The following is a 27,774-nucleotide window of genomic DNA, read 5'->3' as shown; positions in this document are numbered from 1 at the left end:
CCTTATATACAATGTAAACTGTTATTTTAAAAGTTAAGAAACACTGTGATATGTTAAAAGTGAAAATATTAGAGTAATGCCAAAAATGTTTACTTATTCGTGTGACTGTAAAAAGAGCAAATTATCGTGAATATGTGTTAAAGGTTGAATGAATGTAGTTAGGCTCTCTGACGCTACACTTCAGAGTTAGCCACTTTTCAGAATAGTACCTCAGGGTTTAGAGATGAATATAAGGTGTGTTCTGAGGTCTTGTTATGTTGAATTTTAACACGTTAGTCTTTTGATTGCAGGCGGTAGTGTTGAACACTTGTACATAGACACGCTCGTGTTTGGTGTTTTCCTTTACAACACATGTCAGAGAGCACGGGGTGATAATTAAATAACGTCATGAATGAAATAAGAATGTTAAAAGGGAAATATAAGTATTCATGTTACTTGCCATTTAATTGCGTAACATTTCATTAAACTAGTTTTCCTTCCAGATCTCTGGAAGGAACCAGATTTCAACTAAGAAACTCCTGTTTAGATGCAGTACAGATGAAAAATCTTGTCCATGGAGTTGATAATGTAAAAACGACTTTTTTTAATTTCTAGTTTCTAGTGAGAAATGTTTGTAAAAGATTGGCCTCGCGTTAGATTCTAGAGCTGTAAGTTTTCAACAAGGTCGTTTTAGACCTCAGTTTCAAACTAATTAACTCTGGCGGGAAGTATGTAAGGATCCTAAGTTTTACTAACGTTTATTTTATTTTAAATCTTTACTATCACTTCTTATTTTCTACTTCCGGCCAGAATTAAAAGTTTTTAACTTATTTATGCAAATTTGTCTTTGTTGTGGCTTTTTACCAAGCAAGAGAGAGGAAGGAGTTATTAGAAGCAGGCCGCTTGCCATAGTAGTTTTACTCGTTTGCTGGTTGCCTTCAAGGCCAGAGGTTTAATCCTCTTGATAATTTTAAACGTATCGTAGTTTTAGCAGCTCTCTGTACTACATACGGCTTTTTGTTAATTTACGGCCAATCTTAAAGTAGGCACTTGTTTATTAATCCAAAGTTAGTTTAGTTAGAGTTTTAGTTAATATTTTTATATTCTTACGTTCAGACCACAAGTGGTTGGTCTCTGTATTCCGAAGTCCGGAAATCTCTGTAAAGATAGAAAAAATAAAGGGTTTCGTATAGCCTTCCTGTGTGTATTGTCTACTTCACAATTTATTTAACATAGCTTTAGTAAGCTCCCTGTTCCGAGTCAGGACAGTTAATGTATTCCAAAGCACGTAAAGAGGAACACAAGTCCTGAAAATTGAATTCTCCTTACACTGCTGATCACAGAGAAGATAAAGTTACTTAATAATTAAATTTATATTAATGATTACAGTTGAACCCTAATTAACGGGCAGCTTTTGACACATTCAGGCCGCTCCCATTTAATGAACAAATTTTAAAAAAGGACAAAAGCCTTATTCCTTTAATGTCTACTAAAGAAAAGTTCAACTTCATAATATTTTAAATAATAGTAGTAACAAAATATAAAAAAAGTTAAGGAATTATTATGGTTCATCTTTAACTACGCAGGAAATATATGATTATATATATATATATATATATATAAGATGGTACAATTATAACTTTCACCTTCTCTTAGGAAGACAACATTTGAAAGAGTTATCCGTTACTTTAAACCACTTCTTGAAATAATAACAATAATAACAATAAAACAGCGACGCAAGGACACGCAAAAGTGTAAAAATATCTGAAACCCAAGCTTGAATCGCTTTTGTAAAATATGATAAAAGCAATTATCATATGCTTCAGCAGCTACGTAATTTGGTCAAGATTTTTCGAATATTTAAGCTTCAGAACTACAAAGCTAAGTTATGTTTATAACTCACTCAATGCATTTTTTGACTGTCATGGCCGGGAAAAGCATATTTATCACTACATGCTTGCAACCGTTTCAGGTTCTTAAGAATGACTCAAAAATGAATTCCCCCCCTTTTTCTTTCTTTTTTTTTCCTCGCTGAAGCGGATCAAGCGCCAGAGGATTTCGCCAGAAACTTACTTCGATCACCGCAGTCATCAAATTTCAGAAACGTATAGACAATATTTTTGAAGTAAATGAATTATCAATTAAACGTATATTAGCTACAGCATTAAAAGTTTTAGTAAAGTAAATTTTTTGTAGACTTTCACTATCGCTACGATAAACAAAACAACACATACATGATTTATATGCAAAGTGAATACTGAACATCACATATGAAATTAATAATTTAATATTGTTGCGTGCGTACGGGTTCGTTATGAAATGAATGCACAAGTCCGAGGAAAAATGAACAAAAATTTATTATTATCACAACAAAAATGCTTAAATTTTCTCAAATTATCATGCAGTATTACAATATCTCACAGTAGTTATCTTTTAACTACTCAAATATCCAATAGAACGTAATTCAAAACAGCTAAAGAACGCTAATCCGCGAATTCGCTACAATCAACAAGAGCAGTTTTCTAAACGACAACAAACTAAGCAACTCCTACAAACTGAGATGTTTTCCTCCTTTTATAAGATTTTAAAATCACGCGCTAGAATTTTCCAGCACTTTCTCGAAATCAAAAAGAGATATTTATATATTTAACGCACGCGCTCTTGTATTTTTAATTTTCCGGCTTAGCTTTCTTTTAATATTCGTCACGCGCTGCACTGCGCGAGAAATAAAACCATTTAATTTATAATTGAACTAACATTAGCTTTTTAAATACCAAATTCGTAACACTGCCCCCTTCCCAAGGACTGCACGTCCCGGGCAGTACAATCCCTGGACAGGAAGCTAAACTTACAACTGTGGCATAAATGCATTAATAAGCATTTCATTACAATAATAAACAACATGAACAATAAATGCAATACAAAAAAAACAAATCAAATGCTATCAAATACAAATCAAATACACATTTAAAAACAAAATGGACCATGGTCTTATACTATTTACAATTATTTAAATTATGTACTATGGCCATAGTAATGAGCTAACCTGTCGTAATGAACGACTTTAGGTTTAGAGTTCGAAGACTTACGAATCCGAACCACGACGTCATTCAGCCTGTTTAGGACTGTGTACGGCCCATCCCAAGGTGACTGTAATTTCGGACAAAGTCCTTTCCGTCGAGTCGGATTCCACAACCACACCTTGTCTCCTTCGTGGAATTGATGTTCAGCACTGTATATGGACCATCCGAAGGTGACTGTAATTTAGGACTCAGTCCTTTTCATTGAATTGGGTCGCACAACCACACCTTGTCTCCTTTGTTGGATCTCTGTCTAGTAGCTCTTGTGTCGCATCTGGTCTTCATTTTCTCCGTCGCCAAGTTGACTCGCTTTCGTGCAGAACGGTGCATCCCCTCAAACCGGGCCTGGGCATCTTGGATGTGTTCCTCAGGCGATGAAGGCGCATCCGTAGGGCGACTAAACAGGCGGTCACAAGGCAGACGAAGGTCTCGACCGAAGAGCTTCTGGGATGGAGAATAGCTGGTAGTCTTGAGTTTCTTTTCGACCCTGGTATGATTTCGGCAGCTTTCCGAGCTCGATCTTTCGGACAAGGCGTCGACATTTCCAGGCGAGGATCTCTTTTGAGGATGTATAGTCATACCATCAGATGCTGAAAGCAGCTTATTGTTTTTGAAATCTAAGGAAAAATTGTATTTCCTTAAAAAGTCCAATCCGAGTATGCATGGATCTGTAATATCCGCCACATATGCTGTGTGATGGTAGGCGGCACTTCCAAACGTGATGTTTACGTTTAACTTCCCAGTTATGTCGATCTTGTCACCAGACGCAGTCTGAAGGGTAACACAGGATGGCGTCCAAATAAGTTTATCTTTAAACTGTTCAGCTAAATCTTTCCTAATGATGGTAACATTAGCTCCTGTGTCAATGATCATATTGCAAGGAACTCCATCGATATTCCCATTGATGGACAGTCCGTTATTGTTGCCCCTCACTATAGAGATCTTAAACGCTTTAAAACAGGGTTTTTCATTATCTGGCAACCTCCGTTCCTTGATATGGTCATTAATTTGTTTCCTGCGTCGTTGCTCAGAAATTGTCTCAATTTTCGTACCCTGATGTGTTCTGCAATTCTTTCGTACGTGGCCTTCAGCTCCACAGTTCAAGCACTTTGGTTTCTTGTCAGTCCTTTTCCTTCCCGTGGCATTTAATTGTCTGTTTAAATCGTATTCCTTATTTTCCGTGCTCTGGGGAGTTCTGCAGTTCCTTCGTAGGTGGCCTTCAACACCGCAATTCCAGCACTTTAGGGTCGGTTTCGTTTCACCACTATTCCGTCTTAAAGCATTCACTGGTCTTGTCAACTCATCCGTTTTATTATCCGTGCTCTGGGGTGTTCTGCAATGCCGTCGTAGGTGGCCTTCAGAACCACATCTCCAACATCTTACAGCCACTTTGTTCTCACTGCTACTCCGTATCAAAGCATCGACTTGTCTGGATAAATCATCTAAACGAGCCATCAATTGGTCCCCTGGGTCGTGGACTCGCACAGCTCTGACTGGGTAGCGATCTCTAAGAGTTGCTTGCTGGGCTGCCTCCAATTTCAAGGCGTACAACAGAGCGCTTTTCAAATCTTTTACATCCGCCATTCGTAGAGCTTTCTGTATTTCAGTATCTCGGATGCCGTCGATAAAGTATTGCAAGGACAGGATTTCCCTTGTTTCTGTCGGGCATTCCGAAAAGGCGAGATGGGACAGCCTTTCAACATCCGCGGCGAGCTCCTGAAGTGTTTCGGTAGGCTTCTGTTGACGAGATTTTAATTGGAGCCTGCTGTAGTCTTTTAAACACTTCTCCCCAAAGCGCAACTCCAAGGCGCCGGACAGAGCTTCGAAATCTAATCTTTTGTTTTCGGGAAGAGTCTGAAGGATATCCGCTGCGTCGGCTCTTAGAGAAGCGGCGAGATGACAGGCCTTAGCTTGGGAATTCCATCCATTCGCATCCGCCACGATAGAAAACTGGGTCTTATACACTTGCCAGGATGTCTTCCCATCATATGTGGATAGCTTCAGAGATGGACGAGCAGGCATCGGTAAGAATTTAAAATCATCACTCTTACTCCCAGCCGTCGCTACGAATTTCTTTAAAGTTTCCAATTCTTTGGCAACCGCAGAAACCCGGTCATCAATTTGTTGTTCGATTTGTTTCTGAAAGGAACAAACTCTTTCTTCTATTTCTTCTTTAACAGAAGAAACATTTTCCTCAATTTGTCCCACTTTATTCTCAACCACATCTATTCTGCCTTCCATAGCATCGAATTTGGTTTCTATTATGCAGACAATTTCTCTTTTCATTTCGCATTGACTTTCTTCAATCTTGACTTGAACAGCTTTTATTTCTTTAACAGATTCCTTAACAACTTTTATTTCGTCTTTAAAAGTTAATTGACCAGTTTGAATGGCCTTCATTTCTTCCTTAACGGATTCTTGGCTCAATTTCATTTGTTCCTGTGCCGTTTTCATTTCTTCCTTAAGGGATTCCTGGCCCAATTTCATTTCTTCCTGTCCCGCTTCAATCTTTTCCTGTACGGATTTTTGACCAGCATCCATTTTCTCCTTAATTTCTTCTTTAAAAGATGATTGGCCAGCTTCCATCTTTTCTTGGAACGCAGCAAAAGCAGTAATGAGCTGTCTCAATTGTTCTTCCATCCCTCTTGTTATTGGCATTCAAACCCCACTCCTGACACCAAAAATTGTTGCGTGCGTACGGGTTCGTTATGAAATGAATGCACAAGTCCGAGGAAAAATGAACAAAAATTTATTATTATCACAACAAAAATGCTTAAATTTTCTCAAATTATCATGCAGTATTACAATATCTCACAGTAGTTATCTTTTAACTACTCAAATATCCAATAGAACGTAATTCAAAACAGCTAAAGAATCCGCGAATTCGCTACAATCAACAAGAGCAGTTTTCTAAACGACAACAAACTAAGCAACTCCTACAAACTGAGATGTTTTCCTCCTTTTATAAGATTTTAAAATCACGCGCTAGAATTTTCCAGCACTTTCTCGAAATCAAAAAGAGATATTTATTTATTTAACGCAAGCGCTCTTGTATTTTTAATTTTCCAGCTTAGCTTTCTTTTAATATTCGTCACGCGCTGCACTGCTCGAGAAATAAAACCATTTAATTTATAATTGAACTAACATTAGCTTTTTAAATACCAAATTCGTAACAATATATAATAAAAATTAATTCCAAAGACAGTAAATATAACACATATACATGTGAGATATAAACTATGAAAGAAAACTATTAACTTTAATTTAGCAACAGTCCTTTTAATTCCCTATTTTAATTTGGCTATGTCTCCTTTCAGAAATCTAAACTGCCTCATCTGGAAAACTAATTCGCATTATGGCATATTATTAAATCTGCAATGCTCTAAGCTCTTGTGCAATCACCGTTCAGATTTAAACTAAAAAGTCATATACAAATACACCTTGGCTGAAATGCGAAGTGTCTGCGAATTTTTTCTTCTCCGTTGTGTCACCTTATGTACACTCATGTCCATAAATTAAGGATAATGCAAAATCAGGCAAAGGAAGAGTTAGAAGCAAAACAAATTTGACTTATTTGTAAAGCTTATTTATTAAACAAAAGGTAAAGAGCAAAAAAAGGTGCTATATGTTTGATATTATTAAAAATATTAGCAATTTTTTCTCCCTGGAGCAAATTGCATTTAAAAAAAAAAAAAAAAAAAAAAAAAAAAAAAAAAAAACAATATTACATGGTTGGTATGATTGTTAATACATTGTATGCCTCCCAGACGATGCAACACAGTCCGTACAACGCCTAGGCATGCTGAGTATCAAATTATCGATCTGATCTTGGGGGATATTACACCACTCAAAAAGCAATGCCCTCCTTGTGCTGTCCTCTAGACAGAGAAAGCGCATTTTCATTTGGACGGTGCTGCGAATACTCACAACTGCGGAATTCGGGAATAACAAAAATCGGCACCCTGCCTTACAGGTTCCACTGCATTCATCAAAAGTGACTTGAAATTTGGCATATTTGTTGAAAGCTCAACAAACTCAACGATTTAAAAGCGAGCAGTGGCAACACTCTACGGGGGAAGAAAAACCTTTTCATCTCCAGGGCGCGGAGCTGTGTATCGAAAATTCTAAAGATATGCTCATTTTGAAATTATTTTGCAACACTGCTGTTGAACTGAATTTTATGAACACGATATTTAATAAATAAAGGTAACACACAAAACATTTAAAAAAAAAAAAAAAAAAAGAGCCCCTTTGGACGTAATTTTAAAGTCTGAAACATTTAAATTTTTTTTAAAAATTTAATCTTCCTTTTACTAATTCACAAACTATGCAATTTAAAACAAATATACGCAGTTCTTTATCTGTTTTATTAATTACCTGCTGGATCTATGAAATAAGACTAACTGGATTAATTAAAAGCGTTATACATGTATATTTTTATTTCTTTTTTAATCCAAAGAGGCAATTTGGCCAGGACTATTAATTTCGTTTTGCCATTTTGCATCGATTCACGATAAGTGTTGTTTCACTTTTCAAATTGTTGCCACCAAATATTATCGTCCTGTATTTTATTTAAAGAAATTAAATAATGTAGAATCTGGATGAATGTAGGTATGTTTGTGAGGAAACAACGGTAACCTAGAGCCATCAAAATTTGAATAAAGTAATCTTCCATAAAATAGCGAGCAATGGCAACACAGTACGGGAGGGATAATTATCTCCAGGGCGCGAGACTCTGTATCGGAAATTTTAAAGATATGCTCATTTTAAAATTATTTTGCGATATTGCTGTAGAACTGAATTTTATGGTTTAATTGCGAAGAACGTGATGTTTAATAAATAAAGGGAACACACAAAATGTTAAAAAAAAAAAAAAAAAAAAAAAAAAAAAAAAAAACCCTTTGGACGTAATTTAAAATCTCAAACCTTTCAGATTTTCTTAAAAGTTATTTTTTTATAGTAATTATTTTAGGCGGCTGGCTGCGTCAGCGGTTAGTTATTTGCAAAGCGAAACGAATAACAAAAGTGATTCGAAGCAATAGTCTTGAGTATCGAGAATAATAGCCTTCCTGGGTTAGTATATGGCAACACTTAACACTGTATCGGGAATTCAAAAGATAAGCCGTTTTTACAAATTTTGCTGCTGAACATCATGTGCCACAGGTGCGAAGAAAGGGCTGTTTAATAATAAGGCAGCAAAAATATATGTAGCATAGTGAAAGATTCTAAGAAATATTTTCTCCGGAACAAATATAAATGAATAAATTAAATACGAACGATAAAAGTGGACGAATACAATTTATTGTAAAGGCTTCTTCCACCTATTACCACAAACATTCTCACATTTAGTTACATTAACACCTTATGCGCAAGACAGAAGTAAAAAATATAACACATTAAAAACAAATATTTTACCCGAAAATAATTTCACAAATACAACCAACGCTTAATAACTGTAATTCCGAAACTGATAAAAATATATCTTAATTTCATGTCAAATCGTATAATTCAAAAAAGCTTTACTAATTAAAAATTATAGCAAAAACAATAGTAAAAGTTTTCAAACTTACCGACATCCATTTGTTATTTGATAAACCATTTTACTGAAATACATTACATGCGTTAAGAAAAATTCTACTCGACTCCAGCCTTTGACATTAAACGAACTTCGACGACTACGCATCTATGAAACAAAAAAACACATAACCGCTTTTCTGAGTCCGAAAGATGCCAAAAAGGAAACCTTTTTGCTTCGGAGCATTTTTTTGACAAAAGCAGGTAGAGAGAATACGTTCAGCAGCGCCATCTATTGAGTTATGCAAGCATTAATGGCTGCAACTCAATTAAAATAAAGGTCAGCACGCAATTAATTGTTTTAAGCAAACAGGCGGGGAAGAAATGAAAACTGCAGAAATATTTTAAACACGCGCATTCGCATCATAATAAATATTAACATTTGAATGCAAACATTTACAGACTCTAGTTGTTTCTGGTTGAACATTTTGAAACGGATATCTACAATAATAAGCAGGAATGGATCTGCATTTTTGGCGCCATAGGCGATTAGTACAGTTAACATCCTGGATAAATTAAACATATTAATAATTCATAGCAAACTAGACTTTTATTTAGTTGTCGTTTGGAAGAACAACTTAGCTGGCTGGCTCCAAAAAATCAGTACCCTGATTTTGCCTTTTACTTAGATGTTGCTCTGATTATCCTCTTTGCTCTGTAAAGCAATATATGATTGGTAAAAAAGCATTTATTTCTTATGAAATCCTTCATAGAAATTTGTTTAAAAAACAAACATGTTTTAAATAATACTTTGGATTCGGTATCTTTTTTGGCAACATTGCTTATACAGAAAAATACAACTCGCGTTTTCACCTATAAATTTAAGAAATTTATGATAAGCATTTTAGAATGATGATATATCGCAGAAAAAATTTTAATGTCAATACTTCTATAACACAAAAACAAAAATATTAAATAGTAAGTAAAGTCTTCCTTAACTTTGCTTCATTAATTATGGAGAACACTCTTGTAAGGAAATGGGTATTTTTACCCACTGCGTTTAAAAAGCTTTTCATTAAACCTAGTTTGACGAGAGGGAATAACAACTACATTTTCTGATGGCTCAAATGCTATAATATTTAATTCTTAGAATTAATGTTTTGTTTTTAAGTTGTAGTTTCTTATTAAATGATTGTAAGATATTTTCTCCCTCCTTGCACCAAGTGCCTTCGTGGTGGTGTAACATCTGAACACCCGTGATGGATGAAAGGAAAAGAACAGTTGTCTTTTAAATATTTATTTTAAAATTTAATAAGAATTTCTTAACTACTACTAAGTAAAATAATCAAAACATTACAGCCATAATAAAAAACAATGGCCGCTAGCGGCAACGGACGCGGGTTGCGTCTTCTCTTAATCTCTCGATGCATAAAAACTCACACAAAAGCCCCTCTCTTTCGTTTTGTTAAACGCTTTGTCGGAAATGCCTTGGAATGGGGTCAATTACTACGCCCCTTGTGTTCGGAAGCCGCACCAGGGGATTTCCTCAACACCTTTCCTCAATGTTCTATCTGACAATTAGTCTCTTGACAAAATAGGAAGTAGTTCTCATTAAGTAAATGTTTGTCAGAGGTGTGCATATTGTCACAACCCTTCTCCTCTCCGAGGGGGTGGTTCATAACTCCAATTCCTAGTACCCTTTACCACAGCAAGTTCTCAAAGAGTAAACACTAATTAATAAATATTAACACTAATATATATATTTTTTTCACAACTCTGGGTTAAGTACCAGGGATAATACAATAAGAACTTATATTGAGGCTAGTAAATAACATATAAACAGCATAATACTAAGAATTAATCTTAATCATACACATGCCATATAGAACTTACAGTTTTCTAAAATACTCGTATGTAATATACAATATACATTCCTAAGTCTAACATTAATTATATATCTAGCCAGGCTGAAAAGAAAAACCTTGCAGATATTTAATTTTCAGTTTGTGATAATCTCTCAATGGTAACCCCACACCTGGTTCAGAACTACTACACGTGACCTCAAAATAAATATGCACATTTAATTTGGCACGAACAACAGAAAAAAACTACTTCATACAAGTTGAATTTACATCAATCATATGCCGACCCATCATTACGCCATACGTAATAATGGGTCGGCTATTCACCAAGTAAATATGCTTTTTTTTCTCCTTAAATCTAAGCTGGAATATTTACTAAGTGGTTTCAAGCTATTTATAGCACAATGAGATTTTTTGCGTACATTTGTGATGTGATCCTTCCATGTTAACTGTTCATTGAGCACAACACCCAAGTACTCAGCTTTCTTTACCTGGGGTACCTCTTCATTAAACAGGGAAAACTTCTTTTTAGATGGAGTTTGCGTATGTTTTCTTCATACAATTAATAACTGCGATTTTTGCGCATTAACTGAAATACACCACTCCTCAATATCTGGCATACGATTTTGTAGCTTTTTTTTACAGCATGATTTGCGTTAGCAGACTTTGTAGCTAATGCTGTATCGTCTGCATCACATCCTAAGAAATGGTTTCTGTCAAGATGTGAGCTAGGGAAATCAGCAACATATAGTAAATGTGGAAAATATCCCTAAAATGGATCCTTGTGAGACTCCTGCATTCATAGATCTATAACTTGAATAATTATTTCAGAAGGAAACCGAAACTTTTCTGAAGGTGATGAACGACACAATAAGTTGCATTATCTCTCTGTCGATATTAAAATTAATTAATGAAGATAAATCCCTCATGCCAGACGCGATCGAAGGCTTTCACCACGTACAGTATGAGGATGACAACATTTTATAAGTTGTGCAACACATCTCCACAGAATTCAACTAGTCTAACAAGCTGTTTAGTCGTGGATAATTTGCTTCTAAAACCGAGCTGTTCGAGAGGAAAAACATCTAAAAAATGGTTACCTGAGAGTAGATTAATAGGTCTATACTCCTCAGATCTGGTTGCATCCTTGTCTGGTTTGAGAAGAAGAATCACTCTGACATGCTTCCAGATATTGGGAAAATAACTGATACTAAGGCAATTACGATACTTGCATATTTTGTAATCACATTAATTGGAAGCTTCTTAATTGCGAAATGCCCACCAGCGGCTGAGTGGTAAAGTCTCTGAACACTGGTAGTTCGGTCCGAGGTTCGAATCCCGCGAACGGACTGGCTGCATGGGCCTTTTCGTGGTTTTCCCCATGTGTAACGTGTATACGAGGCAGTTTCCCTTAGAAAGTCCTCCACGAAGGCATTCCTCCCCTTAGGCAGATAGCCCTCGAGGCTTTGCCATAATCACACATACACCTTAATTGCGAAGTTACTTATTATAATAATGTCCAGGTGCTTTTCGAGCTTTTAATTTCTTAATCAAATCCTTAATTTCCATACGCGTTGTGAACTCAGTTTGCTTTCTAACAGTGGGTGCATTAAGCCAGTCGCGAACACTATAGTAGACGACATAGACAAAATTTAGATCTCTTGGTACGCGATTTAGCATAAATTTCTTCTGTAAATGATCTGTAAGAACAACTGCTTTCTCACTATTTGTTATAGCAATCATATTATCCGTGAAAACTGGCCTATTGCTGCCAGGCTTTCGTTTAAGATTTTTGATTAAACGCCCAAAGTGAGCCATCTATAGGGTTTCGACTTAGTATTTTTTCTTCCCAAATCTCCCTTCTAAATTGATCAGTTTCCTTTTTAATTGTTCGATTTTGACTATTCATTTATCTTTTCACCTGAGGAGTCCACGTGAGATGCCAGGGCTTCCTAAGCCGGTTTCTTTCCGTAATAAATTCCCTTACACTATAAAAGAGTCTTCCAGCAAACTGCTCTCTAACAACGTAGCGTGAGTAATTATTAATTGCATTACTGATACTGTTTGTTAGAGCGTCAATAACATTGTCCATATCTTTCCTCGTTTTCAGATTCCCAATGATAGGACGATTTGAATAAAGTAGCCGCTGAAATACTTCCAATTTGTAATTTTAACGCTTTAATTTTTGAGGTACTAAGAGTAACTGAGACAGATCAGATGTCAACTCATACTTAACCTCTAGGCTCATGGGAATAGCAGTATTTGTCATTTAAACTATCTAAAATATCAGCCTTTTATGGATTACTTGGCCTATAAGTATATTCAGCTGGGGCGTTGAGTGCACTAGGATGATTCAGTAGAAAATTATAAAGAGTCATTTCATTCCTGTTTGTATGACGACAACCCCATTATGCGTTTTCAGCATTTAGATCACCTGCTAAAATGAACAGCTTATCCTCTGGGCAGAAAGTTGGCTAGAATATTTCCACTGCATCTGGCGGATTATAAACCGAACTGAAATAAACTGCGCCATAGAAAGAAAGTAGCATCGCGATTGTCACCACTTCACTGCTTCTGTCTTCACTGATTAGACAGGATTGCAAGGAGTTACAAACATAAATAGCGACTCCCCCCCACCTCTGTGACTCCTACGGTCGCACCTGTAAATGCAATAATTTACAATATTAAGTGTTCCTACACGGCGTAGCCTAGGTCTCTGAAATAAGCGCAATATCGAGATCACAGGTGATGAGAAAATTGTGCAACTCAGTTTGTTATGAACACTCTATGCATTTCATTATGCTAATTCTATAAGAGACTTACTAATTGTGTGTTTGTCCATTACTGGTTTCAGAGTTAGAATTATCTTTATTTAAATTTTGAACTTGTCTTATTTGCTGCTGTGGTGTATCGAGAACTTAATCATAATCGGACTAACAGCCGGCGCAGCGCCAAGCATCGCAAGCGCGGCGAAGTAGTTGTAAACCAGAACTAAGACTGGAATACGAGATATAGAATACGTGTGTAAATGAGGATGATATCTTTTGACTATAATAAAGTAACATGTAGTTTAATACAGTGTCTTGTGAACTAATTACCAACTAAGGCTACACAAAATCTGGCGACGATGGATGTAGGACTTTTGAAAATAATAAATGTGCCTTCGCGACATGTTTTAATGCTTTCGGAATAGGGGATTTCCCCGAAGACTGTTCGAGGTAAAGCTTTTATTTTTCTTTCGGAGACTCACCATGGAGCAGCTTGTAACTGAGTTAATACAGCAGAGTAGAGCTGTAATGGAGAGACTTACTTCGGTTATTACTCCACAAATGGACAGTTCGAAACTTTCGGCTCAGTTTGAAAAATATAATGGTTTTTCAGAGATAAAATTAGATTAGACCTCAATTAAATGAATTTCTGTCTCTCAAAGGAGTAGTTTAAATAAATTATTGAAACAACATAAAGAGATTTTTGACGGAAAATTAGGAGAGATAAAAAACTATGAGGTTCAACTTAAAACCAAATGTTTCGCCAAAATTTTGTTGAGCTACGCAAGTACCATTGCGTTAAAAAGCCGGATAGATGAAGAAATGCATCGCTTGAAAAAAAAGAGGGTATAATCGAAAAGGTTGAAACAATCGGAATGGGCAACTCCGGCAGTACCAGTAGTTAAGCCGGATGGCTCTATACGACTGTGTGCCAACTATTCGGTGACAGTAAACCCAAATATTGTTACACATCAACACACTTGGCCGACCATAGAGGAAATATTTTCATGTTTGAGCGGGAGAAAGCATTTTTCAAAAATTGGTTTAAACAAGCTTATTTACAAATGAAAGTACACCGGAGACTCAAAAATTGCTAACAATAAACACACAGAAGGGATTATATAAGTGTAAGAGATTAATGTTCGGGCTAATTGCAGCGCCGGCAATCTGGCAACGTTACGTAGACGGACTATTTCACGGAATGGAAGGGTGTAAGGTCTTAATGGATGATGCGCGGATAACAGGGGCGGATGATGAGGCACATTTAAATACTTTAAATAATTTCTTCGAGAAATGTAAAACTCATGGACTAAAATTAAATTTAGAGAAAAGTAAATTTTTTCAGGATGAGATACAATTTTTAGGTCATAAAATTGATGTTGCATAACTGATGAAAAAATATCAGCCATTGCAAAAGCCCCGAGACCCAGGAATGTCCAGGAAATTCACAGTATTTTGGGATTGGTTAATTTTTATAGAAAATTTTGCTCTAAATTAGCGACAATCGCAAATCCTTTATACCATCTAACTAAGAAAGGACGAAGGATTTTCAGGAAAAAAGAATTGTGTTGACAAAAAGTTCTGATGCATCCAAGATTGCCCTTAACATTGGCAACTGATGTGTCACCAAAAGGGTTAGGTGCGGTACTTTCTCACAAACTTCCTGATGGAACAGAGAGGCCAATTGCATATGCTTCTAGAACACTGACTGAAACGGAGAAAAAATATTCTCAAACCGATAAAGAAGCTTTTTTAATCATTTGGAAAAATTAAAAAAAAAAAAAAAAAATTCTGTACTTAAAAGGCAGTAAATTTGCATTAATTACAGATCATAAAACGCTTGTTGCAATTTTCTGCTTAAAGAAAGGCACACCAGTTTTGGCAGCAACAAGATTCCTGCATTACGCTTTGGCTTTACAGTCATTCCAATTCGACATTATTTACCGTAAAACAAACGAGCATGGTATTGCTGACTTTCTATCAAGATTGCCGACGAACTCAGAGCAACTGTCTGTTCAGGATGATACAACTATTTTTCAGTTACAACAGATTGAAACTCTTCCAATCACTGCCAGTGATTTGCCTAAAGAGAAACTGAAACTGATGCAGAACTCAGTCCTCTCCTGCGAATTCTTCAAAGCGGCGGTGAATTAAAAGGAAGGGAGATGGAGTATAGTCTCCAAGATGGCTGTATAATGTATGGTCAACGCGTTTGTATTCCAAAACGATACCGTGAGAATGTTTTGAAAGAGTTGCACCACGGACATTTAGGAACTGCAAAGATGAAAGCAATTGCCAGATCTTACGTACTTTGGAATGGTACAAATAAAGATATCTAACACACTTCTAAAAACATGCTGCTGAATGTGTAAAACATAAAATAGATCCTCCTAAGATAAAGTTCATCATTGGGAGTACTCGAGCGCTCCAATTGGAACGTATTCATATCGATTATGCAGGACCTATTTTTGAGCATATGTTTTTGATAATCGTCGATGGTCATTCAAAATGGCTAGAGGCCTATCCAATGAAATCAAGCTCGACTTTCAAAACAATAGAATGTTTACGGGACTTTTTTGCACGATTCGGATTACCAATGTTGTTAGTTAGTGATAACGGGCCACAATTCACTTCACATGAGTTAAGATATTTTTGCAGAGTAACGGAATCAAGCACAAAACTACATTTAAATCATCTAGTAATTGGCAGGTAGAACGGTATGTGTTTACAGTAAAACAATCTTTAAGAACAATGTAAAATTATCCGGGAACTTTGAGACAGAAATTCAGTACATATTTTATGCAATATAGAAAAGCTTCAAATTTAACTACTCTACAGAGCCCTGGAATGCTAATGCTGAAGAGGGAAATTTGAACAAGAATAGATTTAACGAGACCAGATCTCAAAAGGAGGGTGGAAGACAGAATTCGAAAAAAAACCTACGAGTTTGTAAACCGAGGAATTTAGAGTTGGCGATAAAGCGGCAACAAGAAATTATCCCCAAAGTGACAGACGATGGAGATTTAGAACCCTCTAATTCAAGAATGGGCAGCTTCATTTCACCATAAATGTAGATAGATGATCAGCTATGGCGACGATATATCTATCGATCAGATCCGTGATGGAGAAACCGTAATAGATGCGGGGTTCATACGTCCACGTCCAGCTCTCGTGATTTTCCAAATTCCTGATAAGAGTGTAGTCCCAGAACCATCCAAAGATAACAGCCACCAGGTAAATGAGTCTGTGTCGTCTTCCCAGACCCAGGTTGTACCAGATGATTCAGCACCGACCTGCTGTTGAAATAACCAGGTTACCAAAGAAACCTGCTATGCCACAACCTTTGTGTCGGTCCAGTAGAATTCGACGTTCCCCATACAGACTGCAGTAGTGATAAAGGGGGAGGGATGTGGTGTATCGAGAACTTAAATCATAATTGGACTAAAAGCTGATGAAGCACCAAGCATCGCAAGCGCGCGAAGTAGTTGTAAACCAGAACTGAGACTGGAATGCGAGATTTGTAGAATACGTGTGTAAGTGGGGATGATATCTTTTGTATATAATAAAGTAGAATGTAGTTTAATACAGTGTCTTGGGAAATAATTACCTACTAAGAGTATACAACAGAGCTTTTAATAACAGAAACTACACTGCTAGCCATTAAAATTTCGACACCATGAAGGAAAGCAAATACAAAAAAGGTATTTATTGCACGTAAACAGTTCAGAAGAGGGAGCCTACAATTTCATCATAACAGCACGTAAACAGTATGGCATGAAGACAAAATTATTAAATTTGTAAGCATTTTGGAGGTTCACAGAGTGCGAAATTAGTAGAAACAGCTGCCAACCCTGGGCAGCTAAAACGGCCTTTACCCCATTAGGCATGGAGTCGAAATGCGCAACTCATTCCATGCTGCTTCAAGTCTATGCCACTCTTCATCAACCGTATTAGCTGGAGAGGGGTGGCGGGCCAGTCTCTCAGCAACCCATGACTAGATTTGGAACATGGTGTTTAGGGGCCTCGAAGATAGGGCACAATCACTTGACTTACCATGTAAAAAATGTACCCATCTGCGTTCAAATTACCGTCGATCCGAACTAGAGACGTGCATGTCGTGTACCCAATGGCTGGCCTCTATCCCGATACCGAAAGCAAGCAGGCGACGTACGGTCTCCTCAGACACTCTCGACACGTATACGGCCATCAGAATACTGCATGTAGAACCGGGACTCGTTTGAAAAGGCGACATCGTGCCACTTCTGTACCCAGGTTTGTCATTTGGCGCACCAGAGTGTCGCCGTCTCTCTCTATGCTGCAAATATGTTCATTTGCTGACTAAAGGCCCATTTCGACTACTGCGTATACATTCCTCCAATCAGCAAGCGAATTCACTTTGACTGACATCCGCAATCCGGTCGGTGTGCGATGACGGACGACGTAAGGATGAAGTTCAACGATGTTCAAATTCTAGCCGTATGTCTGCGGAAACGATGAGATCATGTCGTAAAATACTTCCTTTTACTTCGTACAACGAAGTAAAAAGGAGCAGTCAGATGTAGTCACCAACAATTAATGGCGACAGATTTCGCGATGAACGCTGGATCATGGAAAGAATGTTTTACTAAATATACTTACAGGGGTTGGACAAAAATATGGAAACACCTTTAAAAAAACATGTTTCTTTGCTTAATATGGTGTAGGAAACCCGTTGGCATCCAAAACAGCTTGCAGTCTTCTCGGAATGGATAAATACAGTTCCTGTATGTTTGCCAAGGGAATATTATACCATTCTTCCTGCAAAACGGTGGCAAGTTCAGATAACGATGTTGGCGGTGGATAACGAGAACGCACTTTCTGTTCCAATGTAGACCACAAAGGCTCGATAATATTCAGGTCTGGTGACTGTGGTGGCCAGGGAAGATGGGACAACTCATCCTTGTGCTCAGAAAACCAGTCTTGGACAATGTGAGGTGTGTGAACAGGGGCTTTGTCGTCTTGGAAGACACCATCACCATCGGGGAACAAAGTTTGTACCATGGGATGAACTTGATCGGCCAAAATGTTCACATAAGTCTTGGCAGTCATGTGCCCTGACACAGTTATCATGGGGCTAGCAGAGGACCACGATATGGCTGAACAAACCATAACAGAACCCCCGCCATGTTTCACTCTTGGCAACAAGCAGTCTGTATTATAGGCTTGAGATGGCGTTCTCCAGACGTAAACTCGGCCAGAAGTGGGAAACAATGTGAAAGAAGACTCGTCAGACCATATTACTTGCTTTCACTGCTCTATAGTCCAGGCTTTATGACTTAAACACCATCTTTTCCTGTTACGGGCATTAGCATCACTGATGAGTGGCTTCTCAATTGCAGCACGGCCATCAATTCCCTGTTTATGAAGCTCCCTTCTAATTGTTTTGGTACTCACAGGGCTCGGTAACACAACATTCATTTCAGCAGTAACTTTTGCAGCTGTGGTCTTCTTATTTTTCGTCACAATTGCCCTTAATGATCGTCTGTCACGATCACTCAGGACACACTTTCGTCCGCGCTGTGATTTAGCAGATGATGTTTTTCCGCTTTTCAAATATGCGGAATAAATCTCCGATACAGTACCTCTTGAAACACTAAACACCTCGGCTACCTTGCTTACGGAAGCATCTGCCGTACGTGCTCCAACAATTTGCCCACGTTCGAAGTCTGTTAACTCTGACATAATGCAATGACAACCTCACATAACAGTACTCCGACAACAACTGAACTGTTTAGCACATTTACAAAGTTGTATAGGTGGCGTCAGTAGTCAAAAACGGCAGCGCCACCTACATATTTCATTATAAACAATTTTTCTTTTCAAACATGCATTTGACAAGGTGTTTCCATATTTTTGTCCATCCACTGTATTTCTGACATTATAACGAGAAATCTGCGTACTGAGAAAGACAGCAATCAACTGAATTTAGTCAGAAAAAGAAAAATAAGATAATTGCAACTACAGTACTAGTTCGTAGAGAGCAGTGATTACTGTCAAGAAAATCAGGTACAAAAAATATAATTCCAAGTCCATGAAACAGTCCATGAAACATTTATCCTGACAATTATTTCCTAGTTCTGTATACATATTTACTCTTAATGAAAATGAACGTCCGACTATATCAACTGCTATAGCAAATCAGATTAAGGATTAAAAGACTTTTTTTTCGTTTCAAACAGGTAAAAACTAATAACGTTATTTATAAATTAAATACGATAGCCTTTTAAATATTCTACTGCATTAAAAGTATGTTAAATTTATATTTCTCTATTTATGAACATACCTTTTCGGCAACACATATTTGTAAGCACATCTTTCACTTGGAATATATTTTTAGCAGTCCGTCTAACTTCAATCGGAATGCCACTTTAAAATTATGATTTCTTAAGAAATGCATTAGAAGCTAAAGAACAAATTCTGGTGAATTTTTTAGACGACAGCTCACTAAAATAAGACAAAAAAATTAGTATTAAAAATTCATTTGATGATATACATATATCATCAAGTAAATGAATTTTTAAAACTAATTTTAATTGCTGATCATGTGCGTGTGACGATAGCTTAGTGGTAAAGCTGACGGTAGCAGGATTTAACATTTAGGGTCGTGAGTTCGAATCCCATACTCTTTTCTACACTCTGTTTGCAACTTTCTTAGCTCTGTTCCAATTTGATCTATATTTGTGTTTTATAATTTATTTCTATTATTATGTGCATTAAATATAATGTTTTATTTATGCTCTTATTTATTTAAATTTTTACCGAAAGAATTTATTTTAAAAAGTTATAATATAATACATTCATATTATATTCGTATTATATTTATTCGTAACAATATATATTGTCTCAATTCTATGTGAATACAGATACCTGTGCTGAGATTTTGGGATGTTTCCACTTCTAAACGTTCACTACTAATTAACAGGAAACACTATTAATACTGTAAAATTTTAATTAAATATTAAAAAATATATTATTATAATTGCTTTAAAATTTAGCCCTGTCCAACTAAAGCGCTTCTTCTATAGAAAAGAGGTATAAGTTTAAAATTTATAAATTTAAAATATTTGCTGCCAAAATTGCTGCTTTCGACTGAGCTTCTCATAGCTTAGTGAAGAAAACGCAGGGCTCGAAACCCGAAGGTCCCGGGTTCGAAACCTATCAAAGGCAGGATGCATGATAATTGGTTTTTATGTAAATTTCCTTCTTATTAATCTGTTTTTTTTTATGGTCCAGAACATTATCAATTTGGAATGTTCCAGTACGTTCATCAGCTGTATATAAGTAGTTCTTCATTCAGTTCGAAATAATAAAAAGTCTTGAGTTTAGACCTGAGTACTTGCCTGTTCATTTGTACGATCCTATCACCTACGCGAAAGTTTGGTGGCGGAGCCGGGTACCACTCTTACTACGGCAGAGTTATGCCAAAGCCTGCGGATTCGAGGAATTCCTCCTGAATTTGTGCTCTTACAGGATTCGCGTAAAAGATCGAGAAAGATGGTTGAGAAGGAAACCGAGCAGAATCCTCCAGCAAGAGCTAGTTTCGCTTCGAGTAATATCGCACCAATACCAATCCTGACGTGCTAATTACTCAGAAGCCCGTGTATATTCACCGGGGACAGCCAAGAAGATACTAATAGATGGCTCAAGGATCGCCAATTCTAACCACTGGGATGATCAAATGTGTCTGTCTCAAATATGTATGTCATTTTTTTACCTCGCCGGAAACGCTCGGCAGTGGTTCGATAATAATGAAGACACATTTACTACACTGGTTATCATAAATTAAGGAAAAATCACGATTACTGAAAAAGTTACATGTAGAATTTAATGAAACTTACCCACAGTATACAACACATAGTAAGGTATCAAATAACATAAAAAGAAATTACCAGACAAATATGGTAGTATAGAAATTAGCACATGCATAAAATGAACAAATCGAAGGTGTCAGTTTGCTATAGGAAAAGTACCTTCAATATGGAATATGATCGCCTCTAGAAGCAATACAGCACATACTGCGATGCGTGATGCTTTCAATTATGCGGTCTATCAGTTTCATAGGAAGTGAGAGCCATTGCTCTTGCAAAGCAGTTGCAAGCGAGACAAGGGTCTGAGGGGGCGGATTGAGAGCAGCTAGACGTCTCCCTAAAGCATCCCAAATGTGCTCGATATGATTCAAGTCCGAGGATCTAGCTGGCCACTCCATGAGCATAATTGTTTCCTGTTGAAGATAATCATCTACGATGCGAGCCCTGTGTGGTCTTGCGTTGTCGTCCTGTAACAGGAAAGCATCACCTATTGCCTCGGCATATGGGCGCACATAAAAATCAAGGATGTCATCTCTATAAATCTGGGCATTCACGGTTCCCCTTGGAAATCCACGGAGGTATGTACGTCCACCCAAAAAGATGCCAACCCAAACACAGACACTGCCTCTTCCGTATGCATCACTTTCAAGGATGTTTGACGGATGATAATGGGTTTTAGGTTCTCTCCATATCAAATAACGCCTATTATCGCTTTCTAGACTAAACCTGGACTCATCCGTAAAGAGAACCGCCCTCCATTGATCAGGAGTCCAGTGGACAACATGCTGTCGTGCCCACTGAAAACAGTCCCTCCTATGCCGTGAAGCGAGCGGCATACAAATGGCTGGTCGCCTCGCATACAGACCACCTTCGTGAAGCCTTCTACGCACAGTTGACGTTGACACGAACCTTCCGGTGGCTGCAGCAAGGAAGGATCTAAGAAGAGTCAGAGTAGCGGTTCTATTCCTGCGTGCACATAATGTCAAATATCGGTCATAGGCGCTCGTCGTAGCAGTTGGCCGTCCTTGGCTGAACCTCCTAGATGCCGAATCTGTGGTTTGAAATTGCCTCCAAAGTCTATGAACCACAGAAAGGACTCACATTTAGCCATCTGGCCACTTCTGTTTGACTTTGTCCTGCCTCTAGTCTCCCAATGGCTCTCCATCGCAGTTCTGCAGGCAAATGATGCCTAGAGGTCATTGTTACGAATTGGCTACCTCAGATTTCTGATGTCCTCTAGTCTCCCAATGGCTCTCCATCGCAGTTCTGCAGGCAAATGATGCCTAGAGGTCATTGTTACGAATTGGCTACCTCAGATTTCTGATGTCATTGTCACAGTGACATCAGAAATCTGAGATAAGAAATCCGAATAAGAAGCATGTGGGAAGCATCAGAAATCCGAATAAGAAGTATGTGGGCTTGCTCTCAAACATGGACTTTTATGCGCCACGCAGATGACGTATTTCGAAAGCAGCGCCACTAATTTGCATATCGCAGTTTTACTCAGCTACTCTTACTTAGCAACATATTAAAATTTTACGCGGTTTGGCTTATTTTTGAGGGAGTTATCGCTATTTTTGTAATTTTTCCTTAATTTATGATAACCAGTGTAGTTGGACTGTTTTCAGGAATGCTTTTAAGAACACATTTTCCCATGCAGCTGACGTAAAGCGCCAAGCTGAACGATTACTACTCACATGTGCGCAGTAAATCGATGAGATGTCTGAAGCTTACATTCAAGATGTTCTAGTTCTCTGCCGAAAAGCAAGACCATCCATATGTCTGAAGACGAGAAAGTGGTGCATCTCATGAAAGGTATTGCTGAGGACTTGTACCAGGTCCTCAACGAAAATGTATCGTCCGACCACGATTCCAGAGGCTACCTAATGTCTCCGCGGTGTCGGCCGATGCAAACGCCGGTGAACTAAGCTCTATAGTGCCCACCATCGTCAGGGAACAGCTTCAGATGGTCCTGCCGCAAGTTCAGGGCTACACGGAAATAGAACAAGTAACACCGAATGACATATCATCTGTGGTCTGAGAAGAGGTTATGGAGGCGCTGGCACCACTCGCACGAGCAGGGAGAAGCAAAAACACTACCCAAAGTAGACTTCCAGTTAGGCCACAGCCAAAACGTGAAGCCAGCCAGAGAACTACTCAACAATTTAGGACAGATCTATGGAGGACTAATGATAATGTGCCTCTAAGTTTTCATTGCGGAAGCCCAAGACATGTTCTGAGGTACTGAAGCGAGAGACGCCAGATTTCCGAAAATGCAAGAGCAGCAAAGACGTCCAACCCTCGAAGGAACAGGGATACTGACTCTACATACAGCTTCGACGAACGAATATGCACAACCTACTTCTTCCCGAATAAGGAGTAGTTCACCTTATCCGCGACGCTCTCTTAACCGCCGACAATCGCAGTCACCAGTACGCCGCTCCAGCCGTTTCCCACGCCAAACCAATGAGGAAAACTAGCTCAAGCGACCTGTACAGGAGGTGAGGCCGCAGTTGGAAGAAAATATTCCGATGTACAGCACAGTCAAGTTGGAAAAGAATGCCACTTTTCTCACCGTGAACGGACAGTGTGTGAAAGCCCTTGTTGATTCGGGTGCCGATTATTCCGCCATATCCGAAGAGTTACGTGTCGACAGCTGAATGCTCCTATGTTTACTGACAATGGATCTATATTGAAAACTGCCTATGGTAAACCTGTAGTCGCCTCGGGACGCTGTGAATTAAAAGTTGATTTGAATGGGACTAAGAGGCCGTTTGAATTCCTTGTGTTTCCTGAATGTAGTCAACAAATAATTACTTGGATGGAACTTTTTCTGTCCCACCGATGCCTTTATAATCAAGAACTTCAACTTGCAGAAATCCTTCCAGACAATGAATATCTAAATAAGTCAGAGTCCTCCTAGTTTGCCGCAACCGCATTTAATTGAAGCAAACACCACAAGGCGAATATATGCCCTGAATTCAGAACTACGGGAAGCAGATGGATCTATAATTGTTGGAAATAGATTTCTGACGTACGAAAAAGAACTATCGATACCAGTTTTAATTATATAGAGGATGGTTGTGGTAAATTATGGGTAGCTAATTGTTCTCGACGAACCCAACTGATACCGAAAGGGATGAATGTTGGCTATTTAACGACCATAAAAAACAATGCTATTTGCTCCTTAAGTGGTCAGGCTCCAGATGGTTCCAAGGGACATAGGTCCGAGAAAAGGTTATTTCAAGAAAACTTAAGAAGAAATTTTCGACACTGATATGACCAATCCTGAAAAAGACGAGCTATTGAGTAGATCAGGGCTGTCCAACTGGCGGCCCACTGGCCGTATACTGCCCACCAAATTATTTTTACGGCCCGCGAGTTCATTTTACTATGAATAAATTTATGTTACTAAATTATTATTATTAATATTAAAATCATTTTACTATGTGAAAATTTAAATCTAATTTGAATTTAAAGTAGGTACTATTTAGTTTGCGTAATTTCACTTACCCTGGCTGAATACAGCAGCAATCCGTTTAACGTCTGATGATGGTTGGTTCAACGTTGGCGCCACATATTATATTTGTGGTTGGTTGTTGTTTATCTATGGTTGGCGCATACGTGATGCGCACACTACCCTGCGCTATTTGGTTGATTCATGCAATCGTGCGAGTGCCGTCTTGTCTAGGATTTGTTGAGGGGTGACTGTGTTACAATATTAACTTAATTTCATATTTATTTATTAATTAAAATAATTATTGAATATGAGTGCTATTAATAAAAGAAAAATAGACCTCGAAAATCGAGAATTTCAAGATCGCTGGGAGATAGATTATTTATTAATTCTGAACAAAAATGGTAAACCACAGTGTTTGGAATGTTTACAAATCATAATTGTGTGTAAAGAATATAATTTGAAGCGCCATTATCTTTCCACGCATCAAAAAAGTATCATTCGTACATGACATAGAGACATGAAAATACCACTAGTGAAAAAAATGAAAACGCAGCTGGATCATCAAACAATTTATTTTAATCAAAAATCAAAATTTCAAGAAGCATCTGTAGCTGCACCGTTTGAAGTTTCTTTAGAAATAGTAAAGGCAAAGAAGCCATTTTTGGATGGAGAATTCATTAAAAAATGTGTCATAAAATGGCTCAAGCATTTAATGACAACGAAATGGTAAGAAAATTTCAAACAGTATCACTTTCTTACCAGACTGTAAGCCGACCTGTAAACGAGATTAGCATGCATGTCACTAATAAATTAGAAAACCTAATCAATAGTTGCTGCTATTTTTCGGTAGCATTGGATGAAAGCACAGACATTTCTGATTCAAGTCAAATGCTTATCTTTATAAGAACTGTAAATGAAAAGTATAATTATTCAACGGAACAACAAAAGGTGAAGATATTTACAAACAATTAAAATGTTCAGTAGAGCAGTATGGCAGATTTGACAAGTGCACTGCTATTGTAACCGACGGTGCTAGAGCTATGACGGGCAAAAATATGGGGCTCGCGGGCATTTTTGCTAAAAGAAGGAATAACATGTCGTATGCTACACTATTATCCATCAGGAGGCATTATGTGGTTTATCCCTACAACTAAAAGACGTAATGGACAAGGTTTGCAAAATTATTAATTTAATTCGCGGCGGAAATCGTTCTCTTACACACCGAAAATTTAAAACATTTTTGGATGAATGGGAAACTGAGTATGGAGATCTGCTTTTACATAGTAACGTTCGTTGGTTAAGTGCTGGAAAGTGCTTGAGGAGATTCTTTACACTTCGAAAAGAAGTTCATCTTTTTCTCACAAAAATTGCCGTCGATTAAAATTTAACAACAAATTCAGTTGATAAAAATTTTATTTATTCACTTGCTTTCCTAACGAACATTAGAAATTATTTATATATTTTGAATAAATCCTTGCAAGGACAAGATCAAAATATGTGTTGCCTTTATAAACATGTTACTGGATTTAGAAACAAATTTAAATTCTTAAGGTTTAATTTGGAGCAAAATAATTTATTTAATTTTGAATCTTGAAAAGAGATCTATGAAGAAATGAAGGAATGTAATATAGAAGCGAATTTTAAAATATTTCTACCAAAATTGGATATGCTAATTACACATTTCAATGAAAGATTTTCTCAATTTGATGATCTTAAACCGTGATACAATTAATATTTATCAACTCCGTTGATCTTAAATATCAAATAGAATTATGCGACCTGCAGGCTGATCCATTTTTTACATCTTGCGGAGTAACTGGAATAGAAATATTCAAATTTTTAGACAAAGAGAAATATCCAAAATTGAGAGATTTTGGACTTCAAATTGTATCAATGTTCGGTAGTACATATATCTGCCAGCGTGCATACTCCGATATGAAATATATAAAGTCAAAATATAGAAACGGTTTGAAAGATTCCGCTCTTGAAGACATAATTAGACTTGCCACAACAAATATTAATGTGGACATAAAAGATATTGTTGCTAAACAATTACGGCCACAATGTTCTCATTAATATATTACGAATATTTTAAAGTTTTCTTTTTAGTATAAATAAAATATTTTTTTTTAATTAACATAAACTGATTTTTCATTTATCAACCTTCTTGGCCCCCGAAATGTTTGGTGAAGAAAATATGGCCCGCGGGCTATGATAAGTTGGACAGCGCTGTACTGATGAATTAAGTCACATTTCTGACTTTAACAGTATTGCGAGAAAATCCCGATGCAATGCGGTGAAGCACAAAATTGATACAGGTGAGAGTGCACCAATCAAACAAAGGCCATGCCGTGTGTTAGCCAATGAGAGGCGTGTGATTGCAGACGAAGTGCTAAGAATGCTAAAAGAAAACGTGATACAACCGTCAGACAGTCCATGGTCATCTCCAGTAGTGCTTATGAAGAAGAAAACGGTGAATGGCGTTTTTGTGCCAATTACAGAAAATTGAACAAGGTAACCAAAAAGGACGTCTATCCTTTACCTCGCATTGATGATACTTTGGACTGCCTGGTTGGTGCAAAAATTTTCTCTATGATGGATCTGAAGTCAGGCTACTGGCAAATAGAGGTTGATGATAAAGACAGAGAAAAGAGAGCTTTTGTCACTCCAGATGGTCTCTATGAATTTTAAGTCATGCCTTGAGGATTATGCAATACTCCAGCCACATTCGAACGGATGATGGACACGGTACTAAGAGGCCTCAAATGGAATATTTGCCTTTGATACCTCGACGACATAATTGCGTAGGCACCTAATTTCAAAGAACACCAAAAGCATTTGAGGGAAATACTGAAATGTATGCAAAGAACAGGACTGACGCTAAATTTCACGAAATATTCATTCGGCAAAAAGAAGCTGACTATACTGGGACACTTAGTCGATCAACATAGGATATATCCCAATCCATAAAAGGTAAGGGCTGTAACAAAGTTCCCTGCTCCGCAAAATAACAGGGATGTTCGAAGTTTTCTGGGCTTGTGTTCTTCTACCTACGATTTATTAAAAATTTCGCGGATATCGCAAAGCCCCTGCAAGACTTGTTGAAGAAAGATACACTGATTCACTTATGTGAATCACTTATGCATATTTATAACGCATATTACGCATATTTATAACGCATATTTAAGTGAATCACTTATGCATATTTATAAATTTTTTAGGATTAATAAATTTTTGGAATTATATATTTATTCATGGATTTTG

At 37.4% G+C, this 27,774-nt stretch overlaps 1 protein-coding gene across 2 annotated transcripts in view; it reads right to left on the bottom strand.

Moving 5' to 3' along the window:
* The window catches only part of ssh (Protein phosphatase Slingshot), a 242,807-nt gene that overhangs the window by 66,795 nt on the left and 148,238 nt on the right, over nucleotides 1-27,774 (bottom strand). The window contains exon 1 of one of the 2 annotated variants that reach the window (XM_085819258.1): nucleotides 8,630-8,780. The exons of the other annotated variant lie outside the window; for it this stretch is intronic. Coding sequence (XP_085675384.1) covers nucleotides 8,630-8,742 — 113 coding nt within the window. The 5' untranslated portion in view covers nucleotides 8,743-8,780. Of the gene's footprint in view, nucleotides 1-8,629; nucleotides 8,781-27,774 lie in introns of those variants that run through there. 2 annotated transcript variants of the gene reach the window in all.

The sequence above is a fragment of the Stegodyphus dumicola genome, chromosome 6 (genome assembly GCF_044657685.1).
Source record: "Stegodyphus dumicola isolate Sdum_Otavi_A_Nest chromosome 6, ASM4465768v1".
NCBI classification, from domain to species: domain Eukaryota; kingdom Metazoa; phylum Arthropoda; class Arachnida; order Araneae; family Eresidae; genus Stegodyphus; species Stegodyphus dumicola.
The sequence above is the reverse complement of the archived record's forward strand: the minus strand, read 5'-3'. Positions and strand labels throughout refer to the sequence as shown.